This window comes from Apus apus, chromosome 13, assembly GCF_020740795.1.
Source record: "Apus apus isolate bApuApu2 chromosome 13, bApuApu2.pri.cur, whole genome shotgun sequence".
Taxonomy (NCBI): domain Eukaryota; kingdom Metazoa; phylum Chordata; class Aves; order Apodiformes; family Apodidae; genus Apus; species Apus apus.
The window spans coordinates 4226901-4249540 of record NC_067294.1 but is presented as its reverse complement, the minus strand read 5'-3'; the positions used below and the strand labels follow the sequence as shown (position 1 = coordinate 4249540).

The following is a 22640-nucleotide window of genomic DNA, read 5'->3' as shown; positions in this document are numbered from 1 at the left end:
TCGCTGTGTGCGAGTAGACACGTATATAGTTATGTATGTGCGTGCATACACACCTTAGCAGAGGCTGGCAGGCTGTTCTGGGTAAGGATCCTTCCACACTTCCCTGGCTTGGTACCCTTGTTCAGATACCATCTTCTGATCACTGATAGAGGCAGGATCCTGGGCTGCCCAGACTGTTGGTTTAACCCTATTCAGTCTTTTATCATGATACAGGCCCATCGAAGAAGTGTGGCAGGGAGGAGGAATCAAATGTGAAGCTTAGGGAGACGGTCCTTTGGAAGGAAAACTCTGAGGAGGTCTGCACTCAGGTGGGTGGTGGCCATGGGGTCATCTCCTGAGATTTGCCATTGGCTTGGGATTGGCTTTTGACATGGACAGCCTTGCTTGGCTGGCAGGTTTGAAGGCTGAGCTCTGGGTCTAAGCAGAACAGGGACCTGGCTCTGAGTGCTGCTTTTTCTTTAGCTCTGAGTGGTTTCACACACTTTCAGGCTGGGGAGATAGAGTTATTGACCTGATGTCAATTCTGTATAAAGAGCCAATGCTCCCAACAAAGTAATGAGGACGCGTGTGTGCCTTAGGCACCTGTTGGCCTGGTTAAACACAGCACATAACTGAGTGCATCTGGTTTGATGTTACCTGTATAGCTGGTGGTTCTGGTATGAAAGTGTGGTTTAATAATTCTTTCTGTACATTTCAGTGGCACTAAACAGACCTATTTCTAAACTGGAAATGGGATGTAGCCTCTGTGAAGCTAATGCTTTGGAAGCTGTGCAGGGAGTTTTAGTAGTCCTTTTCTACTTGCATCAATGGAAGAAGATACAAGTAATGTATTGTATGCTTGTGTTTTTCTGATGGGACATTGGGGCCTAAACTTCTCTTTGTGTGGATGTTAAAGTACCTATGGTACTCTTGTAGTTCCCGGTGCTGAAGTCTACCTCTATTCAGTGAGGCAATTATGTTCTGACTTGACTTGAAGCCTGCAAGGCTGGGCTTTGTCCTCAAGTGTTTAGCACTTTTTCCTTTTCTTCCCTGCTGACTGAAATGTGGGCTAGGTTGGCTTTCAACGTCCATGCAGAGAAGTTGCTGCATTTTGTGATGCTCTTCATATGACGAACCTGAGCTGACTAACAAATGTGCAAGTAGTTCTGTGCATAATACTCTATGCTGCAGTTTTATGATACTTTTTTCATAGAGTCATTGAATCAAACTTTCTGCTCCTTCTTTCTCTCTGTTTTTAGCATTAAGCAGAGCTCCCGATCCTCTGAGGCAGCTGAAGATGAAAAGGACCAGCGCACGGTGACTGTCAACCACTCTCACATGAAAAAGGCATTCAAGGTCATGAATGAATTACGGAGGTACGCTTTTGACTTCATGGGCACCCTCTCTGGTTTAGCAGAAATGTGCTGGTCAGAATGGAGAGGCTCCTGGGAGACTTAGAAGAAAATCTGTGCCATCTTTGTCGCAGCTAATGGTTGTGTGGGGTATTAATAAACAAGCAGGAAGAGGCAGCTAAAATATAGCCCTTTTGTGGTGCGTTGCTCTTCCCAGTCTCAGACCTCTCCATCTTCCCAGCAGAAGGAAGCCAACTGTGGCTCAAAAGCATTCTCTAATCAATAACCTTCATTTATAGATTATAATTAATTTCATCTTTTCCATTACTTACAGCAAATTCAGCTGTAAACTATGTTCTTAACAGAGTTAATGGTCTGAAAACCAATAATAGAACATTACAGACATTAAGACACCTACGCATAATTACAAACCAAAGATTATTAATGTGCTGTTCTTATTCTCTAACGAGCAGTGTCACTCAGTCTGGACTTAGGACTCCAAAGTAGGGGGTGGAAAAAAAAACAACTCAGGAACAATGTCAGCTCTCTACTTGCAAATTTAAAAATCCTGACATTGGTTAAGAGAGACCAGGCTGGTCTCCACCGAGCTGCATGGGTACAGGGAGAATGGAGGCTGAAAAAAATATCACTGAACAGTCTTCAAGAACCTCTGTCATCATGTCAGCAATGTGGTGACAGTGGTTAGACCTGAGTTGTTTCTTGGTTGTTGTCATCCCACAGCCCAGACAGAAGTTCAGTGAGCATTTCTCTGACTAGTTCATTTCAGTCCTTTACCATTCAAAGTGCAGCTTAGAAACCCAGTTTTTAACATAATTGCCATGGAAAGTACACGTGTCATACGCCTGAACGTATGTGCCCCCTCACAGTCCAGATGGTATGAGAAAAGCAGATAACACCCTTTACTCTTCCTGCACACTCCAAGTACTCAAGAGATGCTGTAATAATATACTGGGAAACTACTTAACCCACAGAAGAGAGGTCTTATGTGAATTAAGTAGTTTCCCAATACACACGTTCTCTGGTGTGGAGAAGGATTAGAAATGTCACTTTCCATTGATGTCTGACAGTGATTCTCAGTTGCATAGGAACAGAACATGGAAATATTCTTCCCTTGTAACAACTACACCAAATAGTGTGATTTTTAATTTTTTTTTTTAATCGACATCCCTCTAGTCCTTTCTTTGTCCTGAAAGCAGAGGATCTGAAAATAGAGATTTGTGCAGCTATATTCAGAAATCTATTGTGCTGCTATTATTCCTTTGTTAAATGAAGCATAGTGGGAATAGCTGGAGAGGGATGATGTTTCTTAGTGCCTGTAGTTAGCTAGATCTTGTGCTGAAGTGATAAAACATAGAAGACTGAAAGCTGCCCTTAAGCACCTGTTTGATGTTTTCTTCTGCGCACTCCTTTTTGTCAGCTCCTGCTGCTGTTCTGGCATATAGAGTTCTCACAGCTATTGTATGTGCATTGGACTTGCAATCTGTTAAGCTGTCAATAATCAGTGTTAATAGCTACCTTGAATAATAGTGCCTCCTTTCAAATGTGTCCAGAAATCTTATTATACAGAGGGTCTAGGAAAATCTTGCTAAGCCTCCAGCCTATTTACAATATATTGCTCACTTGAAATTTTTAGCTTTCAAATGTAGATGAAATCAATTTCATGAGTAATACTTTAGATAACTGTAGTCCAGAGAGGAATCAAACAGGGCACCTTTTACGTAAGCTGAAGGAAATAAGGAAGCCTTCATTAAGAGACTTCTCCTATTGCCATCACTCCTTCCAAACTGGGGTGAATGTAGAGCGTGGACTACCAGTTCCTTTCTTTTTGTTTTCCAACTATCACCCTCCATTTTGCAGATGTTTTGTTTGTGTATTCCACTGTATGGAGGAGACATACCTAGTCCATTAGAAGCTCTGTGTTTATTTGATACGCAGCTTCCTAAAGACAAAGTGCAGTGTGGTGATAACGACTTCTGAGGAGAAGGCAATGTCTAGATTTACAGACCTGATCCTTTTTCAGGCTTGACATTTGAAAATAACACCCTTATTTTGCATTTGTATGCTCAAACATCTTAAACCAACTTATTGGGAGGCTGAGAACTTCTATCTGCCTGCACCTCAAAAGCCCTGTGCAAACATTAACTAATGAATCCTCAAAGGATATGTGTGGGGCTGGTAGAAAAGGTCACTAGTTAATGAAGTGACTTTTCCAAAGCTGTACAATGAGTCAGTGGGGGAGCTCAGAAGTTTTTTGGTTTCTGTTTAAAACCCTGTGCTTTATCTCAATGACTCTTAATCCTAGACTGTTTCATGTGGTAAACTAAGTCCTCAAACCTCTGGACAAACACAAGTGATTGACATGTCACTGAGAGAGGGCTGAGGCAGTCTCTGTGCTCCTCAGTGTCAGGAGGTGTTTTGGTGGTCACGTTCTTTAGGGCCAAAGATAGAAGTACAGAAATAACTTAATTTTTCCACTCTACATTTCCCCTGTGGGAAGGTGAATGTGCTGCTGGTGTTTCCTTGCACAGTTTCTTGTCTTAAAGATCTACTAGAGCTTGAAACTCTTCTATGCCTTCTCCAAGCCCTACTTGTCTGAGAGGTGAAAGGAGCCCCTTATCCATCCATTCTTCAGGCAGCATGTATGCCTAGTTTGACTTCCAGGTATTTTTTTATGGGAAAAGCAGAACCAGACAGGACTGCAGCATTGGGAGAATTCAGGCTTCACTTTGTAGGCAAACACTGATAGGAGCTGGTAGCTGAAGGATTAGAGGACCTTCCACTGGGATTTGGCAGAAGCTTGGGTGCCTGTCTTGTCCAGAGTGGTGGGATCTCTGCTTACTTTTTCAGCTTTTTGCCTGACCAAGAGTTCAGAAATTATCTTTGTCTTTTCTGGTGTCTTTCCAGCAAACGGCTCCTCTGCGATGTGGTGATTGTGGCTGAAACTGTGGAGATGGAAGCTCACCGCGTGGTCCTTGCGGCCTGCAGCCCCTATTTCTGTGCGATGTTTACAGGTACTCTTCTCCACACCGGACACTGTATTTGGGTTGAATGGGCCATTGCAAACCCAGGGGCTTCTGGCTGTGTCTCCAGCAGGAGCTGCAGTAGAGGCAGTAGGCATGGCCTGTGGGGAAAGGGTTCTTTTTCCTTGAGAGAAGTGGTGTGCAGTTAGGTCTGCAGTTTGCTGCACTTGATGTAGGGGAATGCTGGGACTAATTTCTTGAGGCATGGAATTTGGGTATGGGGTGGTTGTTGGGGTATGGGGTGAGTGGGTAGCATCTGAGTCATGGGAAGCTTACTATGAGGTTTGGCTCACTGCTTTTTGGGTTGGTTTTCTTCCCCCTTAACAAGACCTTGGGTCATGAAAACACATCATTAACATCAAGCCACGTGTGCAGTGCCCTAAATGTTCATGGTGCACATCAAAGAAGTTGCTGGCACAGGAGTTGTAGTTTCAAGGCTCAGCCCTGCCAGTGCTGATTTGCAGTCACGGATGTTCAATCTCCTGTGGCACTTCTGGCTGCTGCCCGAAATAACACCCTTGTTCTCTGGATCCCTGTGTGTTTTAGCAGCCCTGCCTTTTTGCAGGGGGCGTGGCTGCAGGCCAGTATATTTTGGTAATGCAGATACAATCTCAGTGTGATGGGAAAGAAGAGGACAAATTACTGTTCCAGTCTCCTGATCCCTATAGCATGTGTCCTTTGGAGGCTGTGCCCAAGTGGGGCAGCAAAAAAGCTGTGCCAGTCCCAAGGCAGGGGAATGACCAACTTATTTAAGTCATTCTAGTAAAATTAGTCTGGTCAGGAGCTGCTGAGCTTCCTTTTCTTTTCCTTCCCAGGATAGGAACTGACTTAACTAAATACAAATAAAATGATTGTACATTCCAGGGAATGGTTGTCCCTCAGCTTCAGCATGAATGAGGTTTGGGCGTTTTGCCCCTGTGTCATATTCCTCTGCCTGTAGTCTTGGGATTGCTTCTTTCTTTTAAAAGCCTTGAGATTAGGCCTTGTTTTCTTTGCTTTACTGGAAGCAGAACTCAGCATTTCTCAGGAAAAAAAATTGTAATTTGGGAAGCTTTTTTTCCCTTCTGTAATGGAGAAAACCTCAAGTGAGATGTGAGCTTCACCATGGTGGTTTTAGCAGTGTGGGGAGCTGAACTGGAGACCAGTTGTGTTTCCTAGGGCACTGGCACTGCACAGGGGAGGTGGGTAATGGCCATGGTGACGAGGCAGAGGAGGAAACCCTGCTCAGAGGCAACCATTCACACAGGGCACCTTGGAGAGGATTTGAGGGTGCTTGTGATGAGGGGTTTAAAAAAGAAAATCATTGGAAAAACCCTCTGATCCTTAGGGGTGACCTGAGCGTGACGGCAGTGGCGCAGAGCTGCTCATGTTTCCATGCAGGAATTCTCCAGGCCGTGTAATCCCTCACGCTGCGAGTTAACCAGTAATCAGCTAACCGCTGTCATGTGGCCGGCTCGGCAGCTCCCCTGGGCTGGCTGACAGCTCAGCAGCTGCTGGTCCCCTCCCCCTGCACCTTCCCGGGTCAGGCAAAGACCAGCTCTCCCTTCCTTGGCTTTTGGTCCAACTAGTCCCAAATTTCTGAGGTCTGGATCTGCCTCTCACAAAGACCGAGCGTGTGATCTCTGTCCAGATGAGTGGTGGCTTGCACTGGAGGGGAAACGTTTTAAAACCACAGCTTGAACATTGGTTGGTTGTGGTTTAGTTTTGGTTATTTTGCATTGCACATCAGTGCTGTAGCCTGATGGCTCCGGGGCAGCTGCATGTGGTGGGTGTTCACAGGCCTGGGCAGGAATTGCTCGTGCCCATTGAGTCTCTGATGGAGGAGCTGCTTTTTGGGGATGTGGGGAGCTGGAGGGTACCCCAGCAGTGCTGGTAGCCATGCCATAGGGAGCACTTGGGGTGAAGCTGTGAACAATGTGAACCAAACTGAGACAAGCAGTTCATCCATTTTCACCTGATGTTTGCTCTGTCCCTGTAAGATGGGCCTGACTCTGAACTCATGAATGACCGTGCGGTGACACTGGGATCTTTGCTAAGTCATCTAGTGTCCTCTGGTTAGGCATTTCTCTTGGAAATTGCCTTGGGAAGCCCAAAATTAAACAAGCACATCTTCCATTTGTGTCTTCCACTGCTGAAGCAGAGACAGGACCTAGCACTTCCTAGCTGGTTGTCCCTCCCTATACTGGTTTTCTAGAGGATTTCAAATGGTGGCTGGTCCTCCTTGTCACCATTCTGTGGGGATGACTGGGGACAGTGACTTCTATCCATTTAGAAGACAACACAACAGTTTCAGAAAGGATAACAGATACTTCTGTGATGCTGCTAGGACTGCCCCTGTGAGATGCCTGGGGGGTCTTCAGAAGTACTGAAGGAGGAGGCAGCAATGCAGAAGCCTCCCTTGCAGGTCTCATGTGCTGCTTCAAAGTGCTCACCCCACGTGTGAAAGGCTGCAGTTTTGTTATCCAATTCACTCGTGTTCTCCGTCAGCATGTCTCTGACTTAGGAAGCAACAAAAGCTGGAGCTGTGCCCTGGGAAGCCTCTGGAGTGCAGGACGTAGGAGGCAGAGCAAGCTGCTGTGCTGGGTAAACAAGGCCCCGCCAGCTGCGGCAGTTGCGACTGCAGTTTATCTTGTGACAAAGCAACAGAGCAGAGAGGAGAGGAGAAGGCACCACTGAGACTGATGCATGGAGGGCTTGCCTTTATGAGGGGATGGTGTCTGCAGAGTGTGTCCCCTAGATGGGATCATCGTAAAGTGGCTCTGCCTGTTTTACCTGCCTTTGCTCCCTTCTGCCCTGTCCCTCGTGTCCACCCGGCCCAGCGCTGTGGGAAGGGGTCTGTGCAGGGCAGCCCTGCCCAGCTCGCTGCTTCCTCTGCACAGCTCTGACGTACAAGATGCTTTAATTGACCCACTGTTTGGCTGCCCACAGTGGTGTGTCAGAGGCTGTTTGCCTTGGGTCCGTGCTTGAAGGAGGGAGCAGCTCATTGCCTGCTCCTGGTCTGCACCAGCCTGGCTGGAGGGGATGGATCCCACCCTGGGGCCCAGCACAGGAGACTCCCCTTCCTCATCCTGCTCTGGGCTGTTACCGGAGCAGAGGCAGCGCGGGCTGTTCGTGTGCAGAGCTGGCAGCTTGCTGGTGGGTGTGGAAGCCCACGCAGCCTTTATTTTTGTTGCCTGTGTCACGTGAGCACCACAAAGACAGATGATGTTAGTGGATTGGTCCCTCCAAGCTATTCCTGCATCGATCTCCGTGTGCGTCCGTCCCAGCCTCCCCTCGGACCCCGCAGGGCTGCGGCTGCTCCGCTCGCCCCTTGCTGTGCAAGCCTGGGGGTTTCACCTCCAGCTCCACGTAGGCTGAAGGGCCTGGCCTGTTCTCAGAAGCCCCCTCTCATCTCCGGAGATTGGGCTTTGTTTTATTTTTTTTGGCAAGTGAAGGAGATGACATTTATTTTGTCAATTTAAAAGTCTTACCTGCTTTGAAAGCCTCCCAAATGTAGGTCGTTTATCCCTTTGTACTTGTGCATTTGTATTCATGGACTTCTCTGAATAGCATTTTATTATTTAATTTTTAAAATTGCATTTGAGGCAAATATTATTTCAGTCTGCGCTTCCCTTGGGACATTGTTGGCTCTTCTAGCACTTTTGGTCTGATCCCACTCCTCTTATTTACTTCCTTATTGATATAAGTGAAGCCTGCAAAGTTCAGTTTCCACAATCCTGATTTTGCTCAAGCTTGGACCCCCCTTAACATCTGAGTCTGTGCTGTGCACTTTATGTACCTGGCCATGCCTTGTTGCATGCTGTACCAAGATGTAGGCTGTAATTAGTTCTCCCATAGGATGCAGGAACTATTTTTCCTCCTAATCCCACAGCAGTACTGAGTCACCAGATTTCTTAGAGTAGTGATTATTCATGCCCAGGTTTAAGAACTGATATTTCTTCATGCTTTCCTTTGTTCAGCTTTGTTTTTTCACTTATCGCTTTCTTTCCACTCAGAAGTTTGTTCTTTCTTTTCTGTGGTTCCTCAAGAACTTGGTGATTAAGACTTGGGTGAGGTCACTATGTGCGTGGATGCTGGAAGAGGCCTGGGGAGTCCTTTCTTCTCCTCCCCACAGTGTGCTTTTGTTGCTATGACATACTTCTGTTACACAGACATGGTAACCATGTTACTTGTATATCCGTAGGGGAATCTATTACTTTAGCTCTGTGTATTTGTTTTGGTTTTTTGTTGGTTTTGTTTTTGTTTATTTTCTCCAAAGTTGTGTATTTGGAGAAAGGATATGGTTTGGATCCAAAGGCTCATCGCTCTGAAGTGTGAATTTGGGAAGGCAAGAGATGAGGAATGCATCTTTCTGCAGAGAAGCTTTGCATAAAGTACAACTGTGTGGACAGGTACAGCAGGGTGATTTAGGAGGGAAGCTTGCAGCACCCTGAATGTCACAGCTGGCATGTGTGCTTGTTTTCCTCAGCAGGTTTCGGGTTCTTCCTGAAGGAAGAAGGTAATGGTACCTCACTGTTACTGTAGGATATACCATGAAGCACCCTAATGTAGCTGTTGCAACTTATCTTCCTATATCTATCTATATAATTTTTATGTTTTTACATATATATAAATTATTTTTTTAAAGCCCTTATAAGACCTGTCCACAGCGTCTTCAGGTCTTTCCCTGTGATGACACGTGGTTGAGGATCATACTGTTCAGGTTTTCTTAGCCCCTGCATGTGTTTGAAGGCAGGTTCTTTTCTGTCAAGAAACAGAGCTTGTTGCATTTATTGACTTGTTTATTTTACTCTAGGGTTGTAAAATGTTGAGATGTTTTTTCGGTGACATTAAGAGGTTTCTGGGAATCTCACTGGTTGCCCTTTAATGGTCAGAGGTAGTGCCAGGTCAGTCTTTTAGTGAGATACCTGGAGGATGTGCTAGATATATGAGATGCAGGGCCCTACACAGCAATCTTTAACTGTCCTTTTGAAATGCATTTCAGGAGACATGTCTGAAAGTAAAGCCAAGAAGATTGAGATAAAAGATGTTGATGGGCAGACCCTGAGGAAGCTGATTGATTATATCTACACTGCTGAGATTGAGGTCACGGAAGAGAATGTGCAGGTAAGTCTGGTTCAGCAGCACCCTTGCAGACCCAAGTAAAAAGCTTGAAACTCAAATGCACAGGTCTTTTGGGGCTGAGTGATCTCTTCAGGCTGCAGAAAGTGAAAGGCTGAGCTTGAAAAGAGCTACTTCCAGCCTGTGTTTAGTCTTGAGGCACTTTGCTGCTCTCCCCGTGCTTAAGTCATATTGCATTTATGTTTTGTGTCAAGCTCTTATAATGAGAGCAGGCATTTGCCTTCCAAGAAACTGTGGCGACTTGTGGGTCAGTCTGTCGTAGGTCAAAACAGACTCAAAGCAGCAGCAAGTCAAATGTTGTTTTAAGGTCATGGCTGAGGAATCTGGCTGTTAGTTTTTAAATTCTTCTGGGTAGTTTGAGGTGTTTGGCAGAGCTTTGAGTGAAATATATTGTTCAACTGAGGGCATTCTTCCTTTTTTTTGTGTGTGTATGCTCTGTCTTGAAGGTCTTTGAGGTAAACATTTGTCCAGAAGTGGAAAGAGTAATTGAAAGGCAGCCTACAGATAAAGCAGGATGCTCAGGATGAGCATTTTGCTGTGTCACATGGCTGTGGCTGCTGGAAAAGCTTTTTCTTTGACTCTACTTGTATTTGCAGTAAGAAAAGGGCTGTGCACTTAGCCACTCGTTTCTGGAAGGGATGCTGGGAGCTTGTATATGGATGTGCTTTTTAGTTGGTCTCAGTCTTTGTTTGCAAGTGGCAGGTTGAGTCTTAAACGTTGGTCAGGGTAATAAGTCTGTGTCTTTGATGCTGGAGAGAGGGGGGGAGCAATGCTGCTGCATGTGCTCTGTTGACCTAATTAAGATGGCAAAATTAGACAGGTTCTGCTTGAAAATAGGTTTTTGCTGTGGATGAGTTATGCTTTTCAGTTCCAGTCCCTCAGGGAGGGCACATGTTCTTGCTGACATGTTCCTCTTTCTGCAGGAACTTGGAAAAAGCAGTGAGCTATGTCCACTTCACAGTCTAAGCCCTGTGTCATCCTTCATGAGCTATGCCTGTGGGTGCCTTTTCTTCCCCTTGCTGGCTTCCAGTTTGACAAACTTGACTTCCTGGCGTGCTCTGAACTTGGCAGTTGTCACATTCATAGGAGTGTGGACACTGGTTGCCCTACAGAGAGGCTGTGCAGGACAAGTCACTGGGGACCAGCAGCAAGGAGACCTTCAAGGTGGCATTACAGCAGTGGAGCTGAGGCTCAAGCCCAACTGTGGGTTGCTTGGGCTAGTGGTCTGCAGTTTACCCCATGTTCAATTACAGTGTATAGTCAGGGTCATAAGGAGCTGAGATGCAACATTACTTCAGTAGAGAACAGGGATGGAATTCCTGGTACCTCTGGGATCTTCCATTGCTGGAAGAAAAATGACTGAGTCTGGTCACACACTCTGAGTCTGGTCCCTTTTTCTGTGGGAAATGTGAAGACTATATTATATCCAGGTGCCCTGTCAAATGTATACTTTACTTCCTCAGTGCTGGTTGTTAGGTGGCCCAGAAGTCCCCACTTGGCACATGGGACATGCTGAGCTTGGGACACCACCTGGTGCACTGGCCCCAGTCACTCTGCCTTGACTGAAGCTTGCTGGCAGTGCCTACGTGTGCTCGGGCTCTTCCCATGAGAGCCTCTCAGTGCTCCAGTATGTCTGACCTGGAGATAAGCAGCCCTGTGGGAGCTGGAGCAGACTGGACAGCCAGCTTAGTCCTGCACTGCCTTGGCAGCACAGACCTGTGCAGATCATCTGTGGAGAAGTCCAAGTGTTAACTTTTCTGAGCAACCAGAAAGCTGTCTTTATTAGTGACACCTAACCAAAGCCTGCCTTCTGCAGCCCAGGGGTTACAAAGAGTTAAAGTAAGAGCTCTGTCTGTGCTTTGGCTCCCATATCTCAGACAATAAGATTAAAATAAAAATAAGTTTGGTGAGTACAAATGTTTGGCCATAGTGTTTTTACCCAATCTAATAAAGCAGATCCCTTACAGGATTTATTTAAATAACCACTCTGTCAGTAACTCTTTAGACTTGAGGTAAATTAATTCATGGGAGCTAAGAAATGAAGCTGATCTAATGCAAGATTAACTGACTAATTTAAATTTTATTATGTGTTAAAAATATCCATGCTGAAAGTGTTTTCTGGAATTTAATATAGTTTTGTGATGAAACCAATAGGAAGTTTAAAGAGAAATTTCCATCCTGTCTCTGGGTGTTTTGCCCCTGAGCAGAATGCCATAAATAGGTTAATATTCACCTGCAGCCACACGAAGAAAAGCTTTCAGAAAAGAATAATCTGTGATTCCTTCCAGAGGTTCGCATCAGTGAAGGCAAACAACATGAACAACAGAACATTAAGCTCCTTGCGGTCTCTGCTTTGGGTTAGCAATGTCAGTCTGAGGAAGAAGTGAGCAGATTGGGTCCTTTGAGTTGTCACATCCTCCTGCTGCCCAGCTCCGTGTCAGTATTTGTGTTGTTTCTTTTCTAATAGAAACCTGTCCCTGTTTGCTTTTATAGGCCTGGTGTGGTGCTCAGGAAGTGAGACTGTTTTTTCTAAGCACATACTTTTGTAGCTGATTGTCATTTCATTGCACAAAGTGTAGTTTGGTGTTTTTCTTATGTAAGGCAGGATGTGTGTACAAGGCACCAAGCCTGGACAGTCAGTTTGTCATGGTCTGCAGTGAATTACTGGGGGTAAAGGGTACTGCCATAGTTTGAGATATGGCTCATACAGAAAGAGGAGTCTGGAAATCAGGTGGCTGGAGGAAATAGATGTTGAAATTGTCAGCTTTGCAGACATAGTAATTGTAATAAAAATGACTTGAGAAAGGAGAATAAAAAGCTTTGCTAGACACTGTAGCATTTCCTTTTCAGAAGTGTGCTTCTGCACCTCAGCTTTCCCTAGGGACTTAGCACTTCACAGCAAAGGAAGGAGAGTATCTGTGGCAGATGCAGTTTTGGAGATAGAAGGATGTTCACCTCACTTCCCCCTGTTCACTCCAAAAGCTGCAACTGTGCAAGCCCACAGTGAGGCAGAGACTCTTTCAATTCAGCTTTAGGAAATGCAATAAATCAGGGCTATCTTGTCCCTGGAGGAAAAGCTCCTTGCCTTGTATCACCTGCCTTGAGTGCAGGAGAGCCCTGGTCAGCAGCAGAGCTGACTTCTGGGCTGGTACAGCAACTGGGCTGGGGGCCCTTCCTAGGCCTACAGAAAATCTTTTTCATTGGATTGGCCTAATTAGAAGGGTGAAGAGAAACTTGCGAATGTGGCATCAGAGAACTATGCTGTGTCTGATGGATGCATCTCCACATTTTTATCCCACTGTTTAACCAAGGGATGGTGTAGCTGAAGCTGGAGATGGCAGATCAGGAGGGAAATTGCCAGCTGCTCCCCCTTTTTTTCTCTCACCCCTATATCCCTTCTTCTTTCACCTGCTCCTGGAGAGGTTTTGTGGGTCTGTGATCCTGCTACACGTGCCCTTGCCTTGGCTGTTTCTCCCCAGGTGGAGATATAAGTAGAAGCACCCTCAGCATTGCCTGGTGGCAGTTGCAGAGTGATAAAGTCTAATTGCCTTCCTAGCACTGAAAAGCCAAGTTGCAGTAATGTAGCTTTATCTCTATTATTTGTGCAGTTTTAGAGCTGTTCATTTAAAACCCACTATTTAACCTGCCTTGCAAATTCAAGATGTGCTTGTCTCTCTGATCACAGACTCCCCTGGGTAGGTGCTTGGGAGCTGCCTCTCTGTCTGGCCAGATGTGTAGTCCCAGCTGTGGCCCTGGATGTGCTGCTGAGGATTACAGCCAGTACCCTTATTTGCCTTCCAATTTGACTAAATTGTCAAAGCAGCTTATAAGCTTTAATATATCCCCTGTCTTGGGGTAACGCTCTTCTCCCAGTTTTGCAGAGGACAGTGTAGCTTAACTCGTCTGAGGTTACCTGGAGGGCTGTGGCAGAGCAGGGAACTAACCCCAGTCTCTGAAGTCCAGCATTAATGCCCTGCCTATTGAATGAACCTTAGAGCAGCTCTGAGCACTTTTGGCTGAAAGATGTTTCTGGTTCAGAGACATCAAAGGTTTATGGAAGTATTTAATAGCACAGCCAATGTTCTGTAAAACCTGAGATTGGTACAGAGTCTGCAGAACAAGAGAGCACAGCTGGTGAACAAGATGGTTATGGATGTATATATATACACACACACCATAGATGAGGTTACAGACATGATTTATTTAGCAAAGAAGTCAGTCTCAGTAGTAACAGCAGATAATTTTGATATAGTTTGAAAAGGGGATTGGATTTTGGTATGGAGGCTGATCTGGTAAAGAAGCCAGCTCTCTGTAAGCCATTTACAGTAGCTGGAGTTCAAATATTATGAGCAAAATCCAGACCCAAGTGAGTAACTTGCCTGGATATTAGTGGGGTTGCAGTGTGGTCCTGCTGCATGTTTAGGCAGGGCATTTCCTCTTGTTATTTCTAAAGGAAACAGACTCTGTGCTAGCGGATATCCTTTGCTTGCCTTTTGCCTTCCCTGGTCAAAACAAGATATGTGGTGTGATGTTCAGCTGGGAAACGGGAGAGAGAAAATTCACTCATCTCTTGATAAGCTATTTATATCCTACTTCTAAAAAGCATTATATGATAATGTTTCTTTTCCAATAAGTGCAGTGGCCTAAGGTTCCTTCTGCACTGCCCTGTCAAGCCAGCACGAGGCTGCAAGGAGCAATGCAGGCATGTTCAGGGAGTGTATTATGTTGGTATTGGTGGTGAGTAGCCTCTGGTCTAGAGACAATATCCCAAAACACTCAAGGTAAGCAGCCCACCTGGGTTTGCAGACACGTCTGTGTGATGGATGGGGGATGCATGGAGGAAGCTCTGGCTATGGCCAGAGATGCTTTGTGGAGTCTGACTTCTTTATCCACAGCTCTTATGCAAGTCAGGTGCTTGCCTTTCTGCTGACATAAGGAGATGGTTCAACTAGATTGAAAGTTGTTCACAGCTAGGTTTCAAAAATGTGAGAGCATTGCTATCTTGATTTAATCAAAACCACAAACTAATCTCCTCCTGGCATCAAGAGGCTTGGCCAAAGGGGCTCCTGGGTTAATTGATTTCTTTTTTTTATTGTTGCCTGTCGGGAAGGCTGCTTGGCAGCAGTCAGGCACTGTACAGCTGGGCTAGAGCTGGAATGCATCAGTGGCTTAGAAAAGACCTGGGGCAGGTTGTGAGTGTCCTGCCCTGGTGTTGAATGGGACTGTTGGGGGCAGGGAAGGGATGTTTGCTTCCCTTCCCTGCCAGTGAGTGTCAGGGAGGTGAGGGCCGTTAACCTGTTTGTTTTGTTTAACAGCCGCTTGGGGGTTTTCTGAGTAGGAAATATTTTTCCAGAGATCTGTGCTCAGATGGTGAGCACAGATGCCTGGTTGGAAGGACATGTGTGAAGCAGCCAGAGCTACGGAAGAGCTGGGATAAGACACGTCTGCAGTTGTTGTACGACACAAGAAAGGAAGCAGCTGATGTCACTGGCTGTAACATCCCAACCAACTTTATTTTCTACTTCCCGTCCCGCTCATTGGCCTCAAAGGTGGTTTTTCCAGCAGATGACACATTCTTGATCCAATTCTGTCTCCTTTTTCTGTACTTAGTTTTGTAGATACAAAGTCGTACCTCATTTTCAGATGCAGTCATGAACCACAAGTGTCCACAGCCTTTTGCATGGGTGAAAATAAGGGCCATTGGTTTGAATAGTTGGCCCCATCTTTCCTGAGAGTCTTGCTGCCACTGAAACCTGCTTGAGCTTCTGTGAACTCCCCCTCTACCATGGCAGTTTGGGCACCCTGCTCACAAGCCAGTATGGTTTTGCTGGAAATAGAAAATTCAAGGTTTTGAAGATAAGGGTGTGCTGGGCTACTATGGGCTTTGGATGTGATGTTGAGGAATGTAGATAATATAAAGATTTCTCAGGGGAAAAAAAATAATCTGTGTGCAGGACCTACCTGCAACAACGCCAGAAATGCAGGTGCATCCATGGTTCCTGGTGTTTTGTGCTCTCTTTATCTGCCTTGAGGTCTTTTGGGGCAGAAGAGCTCTACCTTTAGCCCAGCATGGATAGCTGTTTCCATCTCTCAGAGCACAGACAGGGATCTGCATACAGACAATGCTGAAATTTTAACCTTCCTCCTCATACCCCCCAGGAACATGTCCCTGTCTGAAGGGGAATTACATCTCATTTGTGCAAGCCATTAATCAAACTTTCTTCATTGCTAGCTTTAATTCCCCTTTCTTGCCTTTGCAGGTTTTGTTGCCAGCTGCTAGTTTATTGCAATTGATGGATGTCAGAAAAAACTGCTGTGACTTTCTCCAGTCTCAGCTGCACCCCACGAACTGCCTTGGGATCCGAGCTTTTGCAGATGTGCACGCGTGCACCGAGCTGCTGCAGCAGGCAAATGCCTATGCAGGTGAGGGGACAGGCCTCTGTCTCTTGAGTTAAACCAGTAAAAGGAAAATTGGCTTCATATTGGCTTAAGCCAGGACAACCTGGTTGCAGGCACAGGGATTCAGAGGCTGAGCAAGACCAGCACTGGTTGGTTTTCTTCATGCTTCTCGGGAAGGGAATATTTTATTAGCTTGTAGACTTGTAACTTTCTGTGATGCTGTAAATCATGAAATGTGGTTTGGTCGCAGGGGAGCACCTAAGGAGGTAAAAGACCCTGATCCTCTGGTTCCCAGCCGACAAAATAGTTCCTTAATATATTCCTAGTAAGCTCTTTGGCTGCCTGTTCAACAGCCCAGTGTTGACGTGCTGGTGTCCTCCCCATGCACGCTGCCCCATGAGAGCAGTAGGCAGTGCTGGGGATTGTGGAATCTAGGAATATATGATACTGGGCAAAATTAAATCCTGTGGCTGGGAGTGGGAAGACTCAGCTAAAACTGTTGTGCAGTTTAAGCCTCTGATCCGTGGAGCAATGGCCTCTTACCCCAAGGGTGGAGAGACTCTTGTTTCCTTGAGAGTGGAGGTGCTTGGTTGCAATGGGTGGATGCAGGCAATGGCTTTCAGCATTTCTCCTCTATGTTGTAACTGTAAAGCTATTCCAAGCAGCTCCATCCTCTTAACTTCCCAGCACTTTCTAGTCTCTTCTGGCAGAGTTGCCCTTGACCTCTGCCTGGGAGAAGCTGGTTGTTTTCTCAGTCTGTTTTTCAGTTTTTCTGTCTATATGTATAGAGAAAAATACACTTGCTGTCTCACAGAACACCTGCTCTGCCCCTCAGCATTTTCCTTGGTGTGTTTTTTTGCTCTTAATTGGACCATAAGTAGGCTCAGTGGAATAAAAATGTGCCCACCAAGTCCTCCCCTATTCTCCTGCAAGTAAAAGTAAAACCTTTTCAGCTGCTCTTGCTGTATTACCCCCTGGAGGAAAAGGTACCCTGGAAGGAATGGTTAATTGTATAAAGGCTTGCTTGTAATATCTCATTATCCTTGCTTCCAGGCCCTGTTTAATCTTTAACCCAACAAGCATTGCATTCACTGTATATTTATTTGGTTGTTTGGTAATTAGAAAGTCTGCTTTGTTGTTTTATTGGCCTTCATAAGTCCCAGTTAGTACAACAGTCCATGTAATGTTAATGGAACCCCATTAATAAAAATGCCATTAAAATTCTTTTCACTATGTTGTTTATGTAACAACCTTAAACCAAGACAGAAGTCCCCAAGCTCAAGAATCCATGCATGTATGAGCTCAGTTACTTGAGAAATGCTTAGTTCTGGCCAATGGATAACTTCAGGAGGTGGAGGAGCCTTTTTGATGCAGGCACATGTTACTTTATTAGAATCAGTAAATATTTTGACTTGCTTCTAACTCATAACGAGATCAAATATCTTTTGACTGCCAAATGCCAGTCCAGAATGAACAGGAGATTGTGTCCAGAAGTCAGAGTGCATCCAGCTTACTGTGTAGGGAGCATTTCCTGCTTCTCAAGTATTTAAGGCCAGAAGAGTTCATTAGATCTTCCATATGATTTCCAGCAGAAGAGAGTATTGAACTTAATCCAGACACTGCTGTTTCCAGTCAGAGCCTTTGGCTTAGCTGTAGTGTTTTGTTCCCCATTAGACCAAGTAGGATCTGTGATTGGGGAAGTCCCAGTGCCCTCTGCAGCACCAGCATTGGTGAGGATTGGTGTGATCTTCAAGGAGAGCTCCTCTGTGGATCTTATGCCAGCTTTTGTCCCTGGAGTGCTGCTTTTTGGCAGACAAAGCACTTTGCTGAGGTGAAAACTAGAGGCAGATCTTGCTGCGGAGGGAGCTCTTTGGATACATGAGTCTGAGCTTCTCAAAGCTTAAGGACTAGAGCTTGAAAAAGCTGCTTCAGATAAAGTGTCTGAGATTCACACTTCCATATTTCAACCAAAGATAAGTGAGACTTAGCAAATGGCAGGTGAGATAAAACTGGAATGATTTGTAGCAAATGCTTGCAAAATGAAATTGTCTGCAACTGGCTACATGTTTTTGACCTAAAAATTCTTTTCTAGAAAGTAATTCTTTCCTAGTGCCCTTTGGCTAGATGTGAAGCTCGACAGATGTGATGATGATCCCTTTTGGATCTGTATTGCAACTGGTCACGAGTCTCCCAATTTGGGATTATAAACAGTGATATCAATTGCTGTATTTTGTTTTTCAGGTGGCTCCCAAAGTTACAACATGGAGGGATTTGGAGGCCAAAAGGGAAAAAAAGAAATGTGTACAGTTCAGACTAAGTGGGAAGAGGCAAAGCTGCTGGGGAAGAGATTCTGAGGGTTTGGAGCATAGGAAAGGTTAAATTTAAACATTTTGGAGAAAGAATATATAAGTGGGATCAGTTCTTCGTCTCTCCTTCTGTTTGTATGCATGGGATGAGGATTCCCCTTGCTTGTCTCTGTGTGCCTCCTTGCACATCCAAATTCAGCTGGATGCCTTGGGATCCCTCACAGTTCACTGCTGAGCATATGCACTAAACTGACTGGCTGATTCAGCTTAAGAGATGGGCTTTCTTTTGAATACCTGTAAATATCAAGGATCCTTGCTGGAGTCTCACATCCAGATGTTGACCAGATCTGATTCTGTCTAGCTTGTTGAAGTGGGCAACAACTGAATCCCAAGGTGGCCAGGTTATTTAGTACTTTAGAAAGGCATTGGCACTTTTCTCAGTTGCCACTTGTAAGCATATTTACCACTGGAAGGTACATAGTGACTTTGCAGGAAGTTAAGTTCCCATTTAGTGTCACTTTAGTGTCTCATGTTCCTTGAAATAACATCAAATGTCTTTAACCTGCTCTGAGACAGTTTTCTGTTTCTGTCTCACCATGCAGTCACAGTGGGATGTCTCTCTGGGGTTCTCAGAGCTGCAATAATAGGAGTTCTCTGAATGCTGTGGTTCTTCCATTGACTGAAAGCATGGATTTCATTATAATTTTCTGTTCCCCCTTTTCATTTGTTGAACAGAGCAGCACTTCCCTGAGGTGATGCTAGGAGAAGAATTTCTTAGCCTTAGTCTGGACCAGGTTTGCAGTTTAATATCAAGTGACAAGCTCACAGTCTCCTCTGAAGAAAAGGTACAGTAAATTGTATAGCAAGAGTGAATGTAAGAATGTTGGAATGTTTCTAGATCTTACTTCAGGAACTGTTCTCATGTTATGCTCTTTAGGGGCCATTTTCCAACAGAGCTCATGTGGAAAGGAAAATTAAAAATCATTTGAATCCTAAAGACACATAAAAATGACCTTCACTTAGTTGTTCTTTGCAGGAAATAATGATCCTCAGATCCATATCACTTCCAAAAGCCCTGGGGGTCAGAACCTAATACCTTCCTTCTCTGGAAAACTAGGAACCTCCCATCTGTTGTGTAAATCTCTTATTACCTGCTGTAAAACCTCAAAAAAAGGTGAATTTCATTGGGCCAAGAAGGAGTGTTGGCTTCTGTTGCACATCAGACAGAACAGCTAAGGGAGGCCTGCAACCAAAAAGAAGGAAGGAAACATTTTTCTAGCATCATCAGTGTTTTTAATGGAAGGGGGAGGGCGGGGGGAAGGGCCCTGGTTGATGTTTTGTGGTGCTGGTGGCCTGCACTGAGCTGGTCAGGCTGCAGGTCCAGGTGTGTGCATCCATCCTGCTCAGTCCCTCTGGGCTGCAGACATGTGGGTGATTGGGCCCAAGGGGACAACAAAGCTTGCCAGGAAACCCACAGCATGTGAGGGTCATCCAGCTCCTGAGCCAGCAAACTTGGAGACTTTGGGAGTGATTTTCCACAGGTGTGGGGCTAACATGGGCATCTCAGTGCTGCTTGGGGCCACACAGGCAGGGCCAGAAAGGGAAAAACAAATGGTGTGAGCTTGCAGCAGAGTCACTTTGCATGAGCTGAGCAGCCTGCTTAGGGAAGGGCAACTTTAGGAACCAATTTTTCCAGTCCTGTGCAGCATTGTTAAAAAGCTTTTATTGGCCTTGTGCCCAGAGAAATCAAAGTACTCCCTCCCTCCCTCATCTGAGCTTCATACAATCAAAACCAGTATTTCTTTAGCTGATTGTAAAAGTTGAGAATGCAAGGCAGGGGAAGGAAATATAAGCATAAGCTGCACATTGAAAGCTAATGATATGAATAACAGGAGAGAGGCAGAGAGTGGGATTGGAACATAAACATGAAATATGTGCTGGAGTCCAAAGAAGTGCTGAAAATTGAGGACAGACTCACAGGCTTCTGTTTTATATTAGCTTAATGACAAACAAACAGTTTTCCTGACCTCTGTGCTTTCTATCTGCTCAGGTATGAGATACATATTATAAAAGATTAATGTATTTGTGTGTGTATCTATACATACATATGTCTATGTACATATGCACATGTGATGGATAGGTAACTATTTTTAAGCAACAAGATGTTTTAATTTGGTAAATACTTCAAACATCTGAGAATTAAATGGTCCCAGACAGATTTCATGAGAGGTTCCTGTTCCTACTGTGTGTCAGGAGTGTGCTGCAGCCTGGGAGGCAGGGCAATTCCATCTCTGGGTCACTGGAAAGTGTTACAGCTGAGTCCTTCCAGGGCCAGAAAGAAATAAGGCCAGGGAGGGAGCGTTGCCCTTGTCATTCTTCAAGGCCAGGCATGTGTGCCCAAGAGCTCGTGTCTTCTCACCTTCCTTTGCCACCCCACAGCCAATACCCATTGGCTGAATAAAATATCTTCTTTATTTCCACAAATTTTGGCATACTTACATCCCTAGGCCATCAGGACTACAAAAACTGTCTGTGACTACAATTTTTTCTGCTACTACAGAAATCAATTTCAATTGTAAAATGGTGACATTATTCAAACATTATCTCCTTTATTCAAAGATTGTCCTCCTTTCTCTCCCTCTTCCCCTTGCTTTTGCCAGCCAGTTGCACAGCCCTTTTTGGCCTAGGCAAAGGTTTATTTTGGTCCCTGTCTGCTCTTTTTGCTATAGCTGATTAGTTCCAAGACAGTTTTGTCAATGCTTTTGGTACCTGACCTAATTGGCTCTTTAGTTGTAACAATGTATGCAAGCAAGGAAAAAACATAAAAATTACATTTATTCATATTTATGTGAAATAAAGGGGCTTCCAGTCCTTAACAAAGGGCTCCTGCCAGCTCAGGACAATGGTAAAAGAGATTTTTAAAGGGTTGGGATTTTTGGATTGGAGATTTTACGCAGAGCCCAGTAATCAGCTCATCCTCTCATGCTGCTAACATGAGGAGCTGATGCAAAGTTTGGTCCTCACTCCTGGGAGCATCTAACAGCTGGATTTTTGGCTGAAGAGACTGGGAAAACACCCGGGCTCGCTCTTTGCTTAGGTAGAGTGCAGAAGGGGGATATTCCAGGCTTTTACCCTTCTACTCCATAGAGTGGGAAACCTTCTCCCAGGCTTGGGACTGCTCCTAGAGCCAGGCAGGTGCCAGCAGCTCCCTCAGCCTGAGCCTGTGCTATGAATGAAGCAGTGTGGGTAACTGCCTCTTCCAGCACTGCCCGGCAGCGGGTCCTGCCTGGCTGGGAAAACCCGGTTCCTCCAGGGGGAGCGGCAGCAGCTGCTCGGGGTCTGCGGCAGGCACAGCATGTCGGGGGGGGCTGGCAGTAGTGGAAACAGATGTGGCCTTTAAATAGAGATATTACCTTCTTGGATTCAGATTTTTTCCCCCTTCTCATAAAATTAGAAATTAACACCAATAGGCAGTGCCAGAATCTGATTTTTTTTTTTTTTTTTTTTTAAATTGCTGTTATTTTTAGCGTAGGCACAGCAGGGTAGAGTAGCTCAGGAGTGGTCTCCAGCACCAAGGAAACAGTTTATTCCTTGTGCACATTTGCTTTACCTTCCTTGAAGACTTGTTCACTGTCATCTTGGTTTGTAGCTGAGTATGTCACTGCCCTGCGACCTGTTTTGTAGCTCAGCATTAGTGCAGAAGAGGTTAATGAAGAGCATGTTTGTTGGCTAAACATTTGCATTATGCTTCCTCTACATCCATGTGCAATTAAAAATCTCATAACAGCCTAGTTTCTGCTCTAAATGCCTTATATCCAAAGTGAAATTGTTTGTTTGTATATTTATTTTCATTTAAAAATACTCTGAGGTTCTGCAGTAGTTATTTTCCTCTGCGTTTGCTGGGGTTTGATTACATGGCTCCCTGTTGCTTTGCTTAAATCCTCAGCTCAGCTCCTGAATTCCAAACAGTTCAGCAAGAGCATTTGTTGGCATAGGAAATGAAGCTGGTACTTTACTCCTTTTTTTAAAAGCATATAGTTTAGCTCAAGAGGAAGAAACCCCTTTCCACTTGTGGGAGGTTGCATTTGCTAGTTCCTCCTGCAAATACATTTGCCAGCAACAGCTGGGGACTGGGAGATGGTGCCCTCAGTTCTGGCTGATTTTGTCAAATTAGTGACCTTGGACCAAACTAAATGGTTTCTTGGGGAGTGATGCGAGGGGTGGAAAGAAAGAAAAAAAAAAATATCTGTGCAAATTGGCCTGACCATTTGGTGACCCCAGAGGAAGCTGAAACCAAGGGCATGTGCTGAGTGTGCTGGGGCACAGGGCCAGCAATGCTTTTTGGGGGAAGCTGGGGGCTGTGGGAGGTGACTGTGCTCAGCCCCCCGTGAGCAGCTGGGTAACAAGAGCAGTTGGGGCATTTTTCCTGTAGATATGAGTTA

At 45.2% G+C, this 22640-nt stretch overlaps 1 protein-coding gene across 4 annotated transcripts in view; it reads left to right on the top strand.

Annotated features, from left to right (window-relative positions):
* KLHL3 (kelch like family member 3) overlaps window positions 1–22640 on the top strand; it is a 51520-nt gene that overhangs the window by 10850 nt on the left and 18030 nt on the right. For all 4 annotated transcript variants that reach the window (XM_051631125.1, XM_051631124.1, XM_051631122.1 and 1 more), the window contains exons 2-6: window positions 1239–1355; window positions 4257–4363; window positions 9357–9478; window positions 15754–15916; window positions 18934–19043. In XM_051631125.1, coding sequence (XP_051487085.1) covers window positions 1318–1355; window positions 4257–4363; window positions 9357–9478; window positions 15754–15916; window positions 18934–19043 — 540 coding nt within the window. In that variant the 5' untranslated portion in view covers window positions 1239–1317. The remainder of the gene's footprint in view (window positions 1–1238; window positions 1356–4256; window positions 4364–9356; window positions 9479–15753; window positions 15917–18933; window positions 19044–22640) is intronic.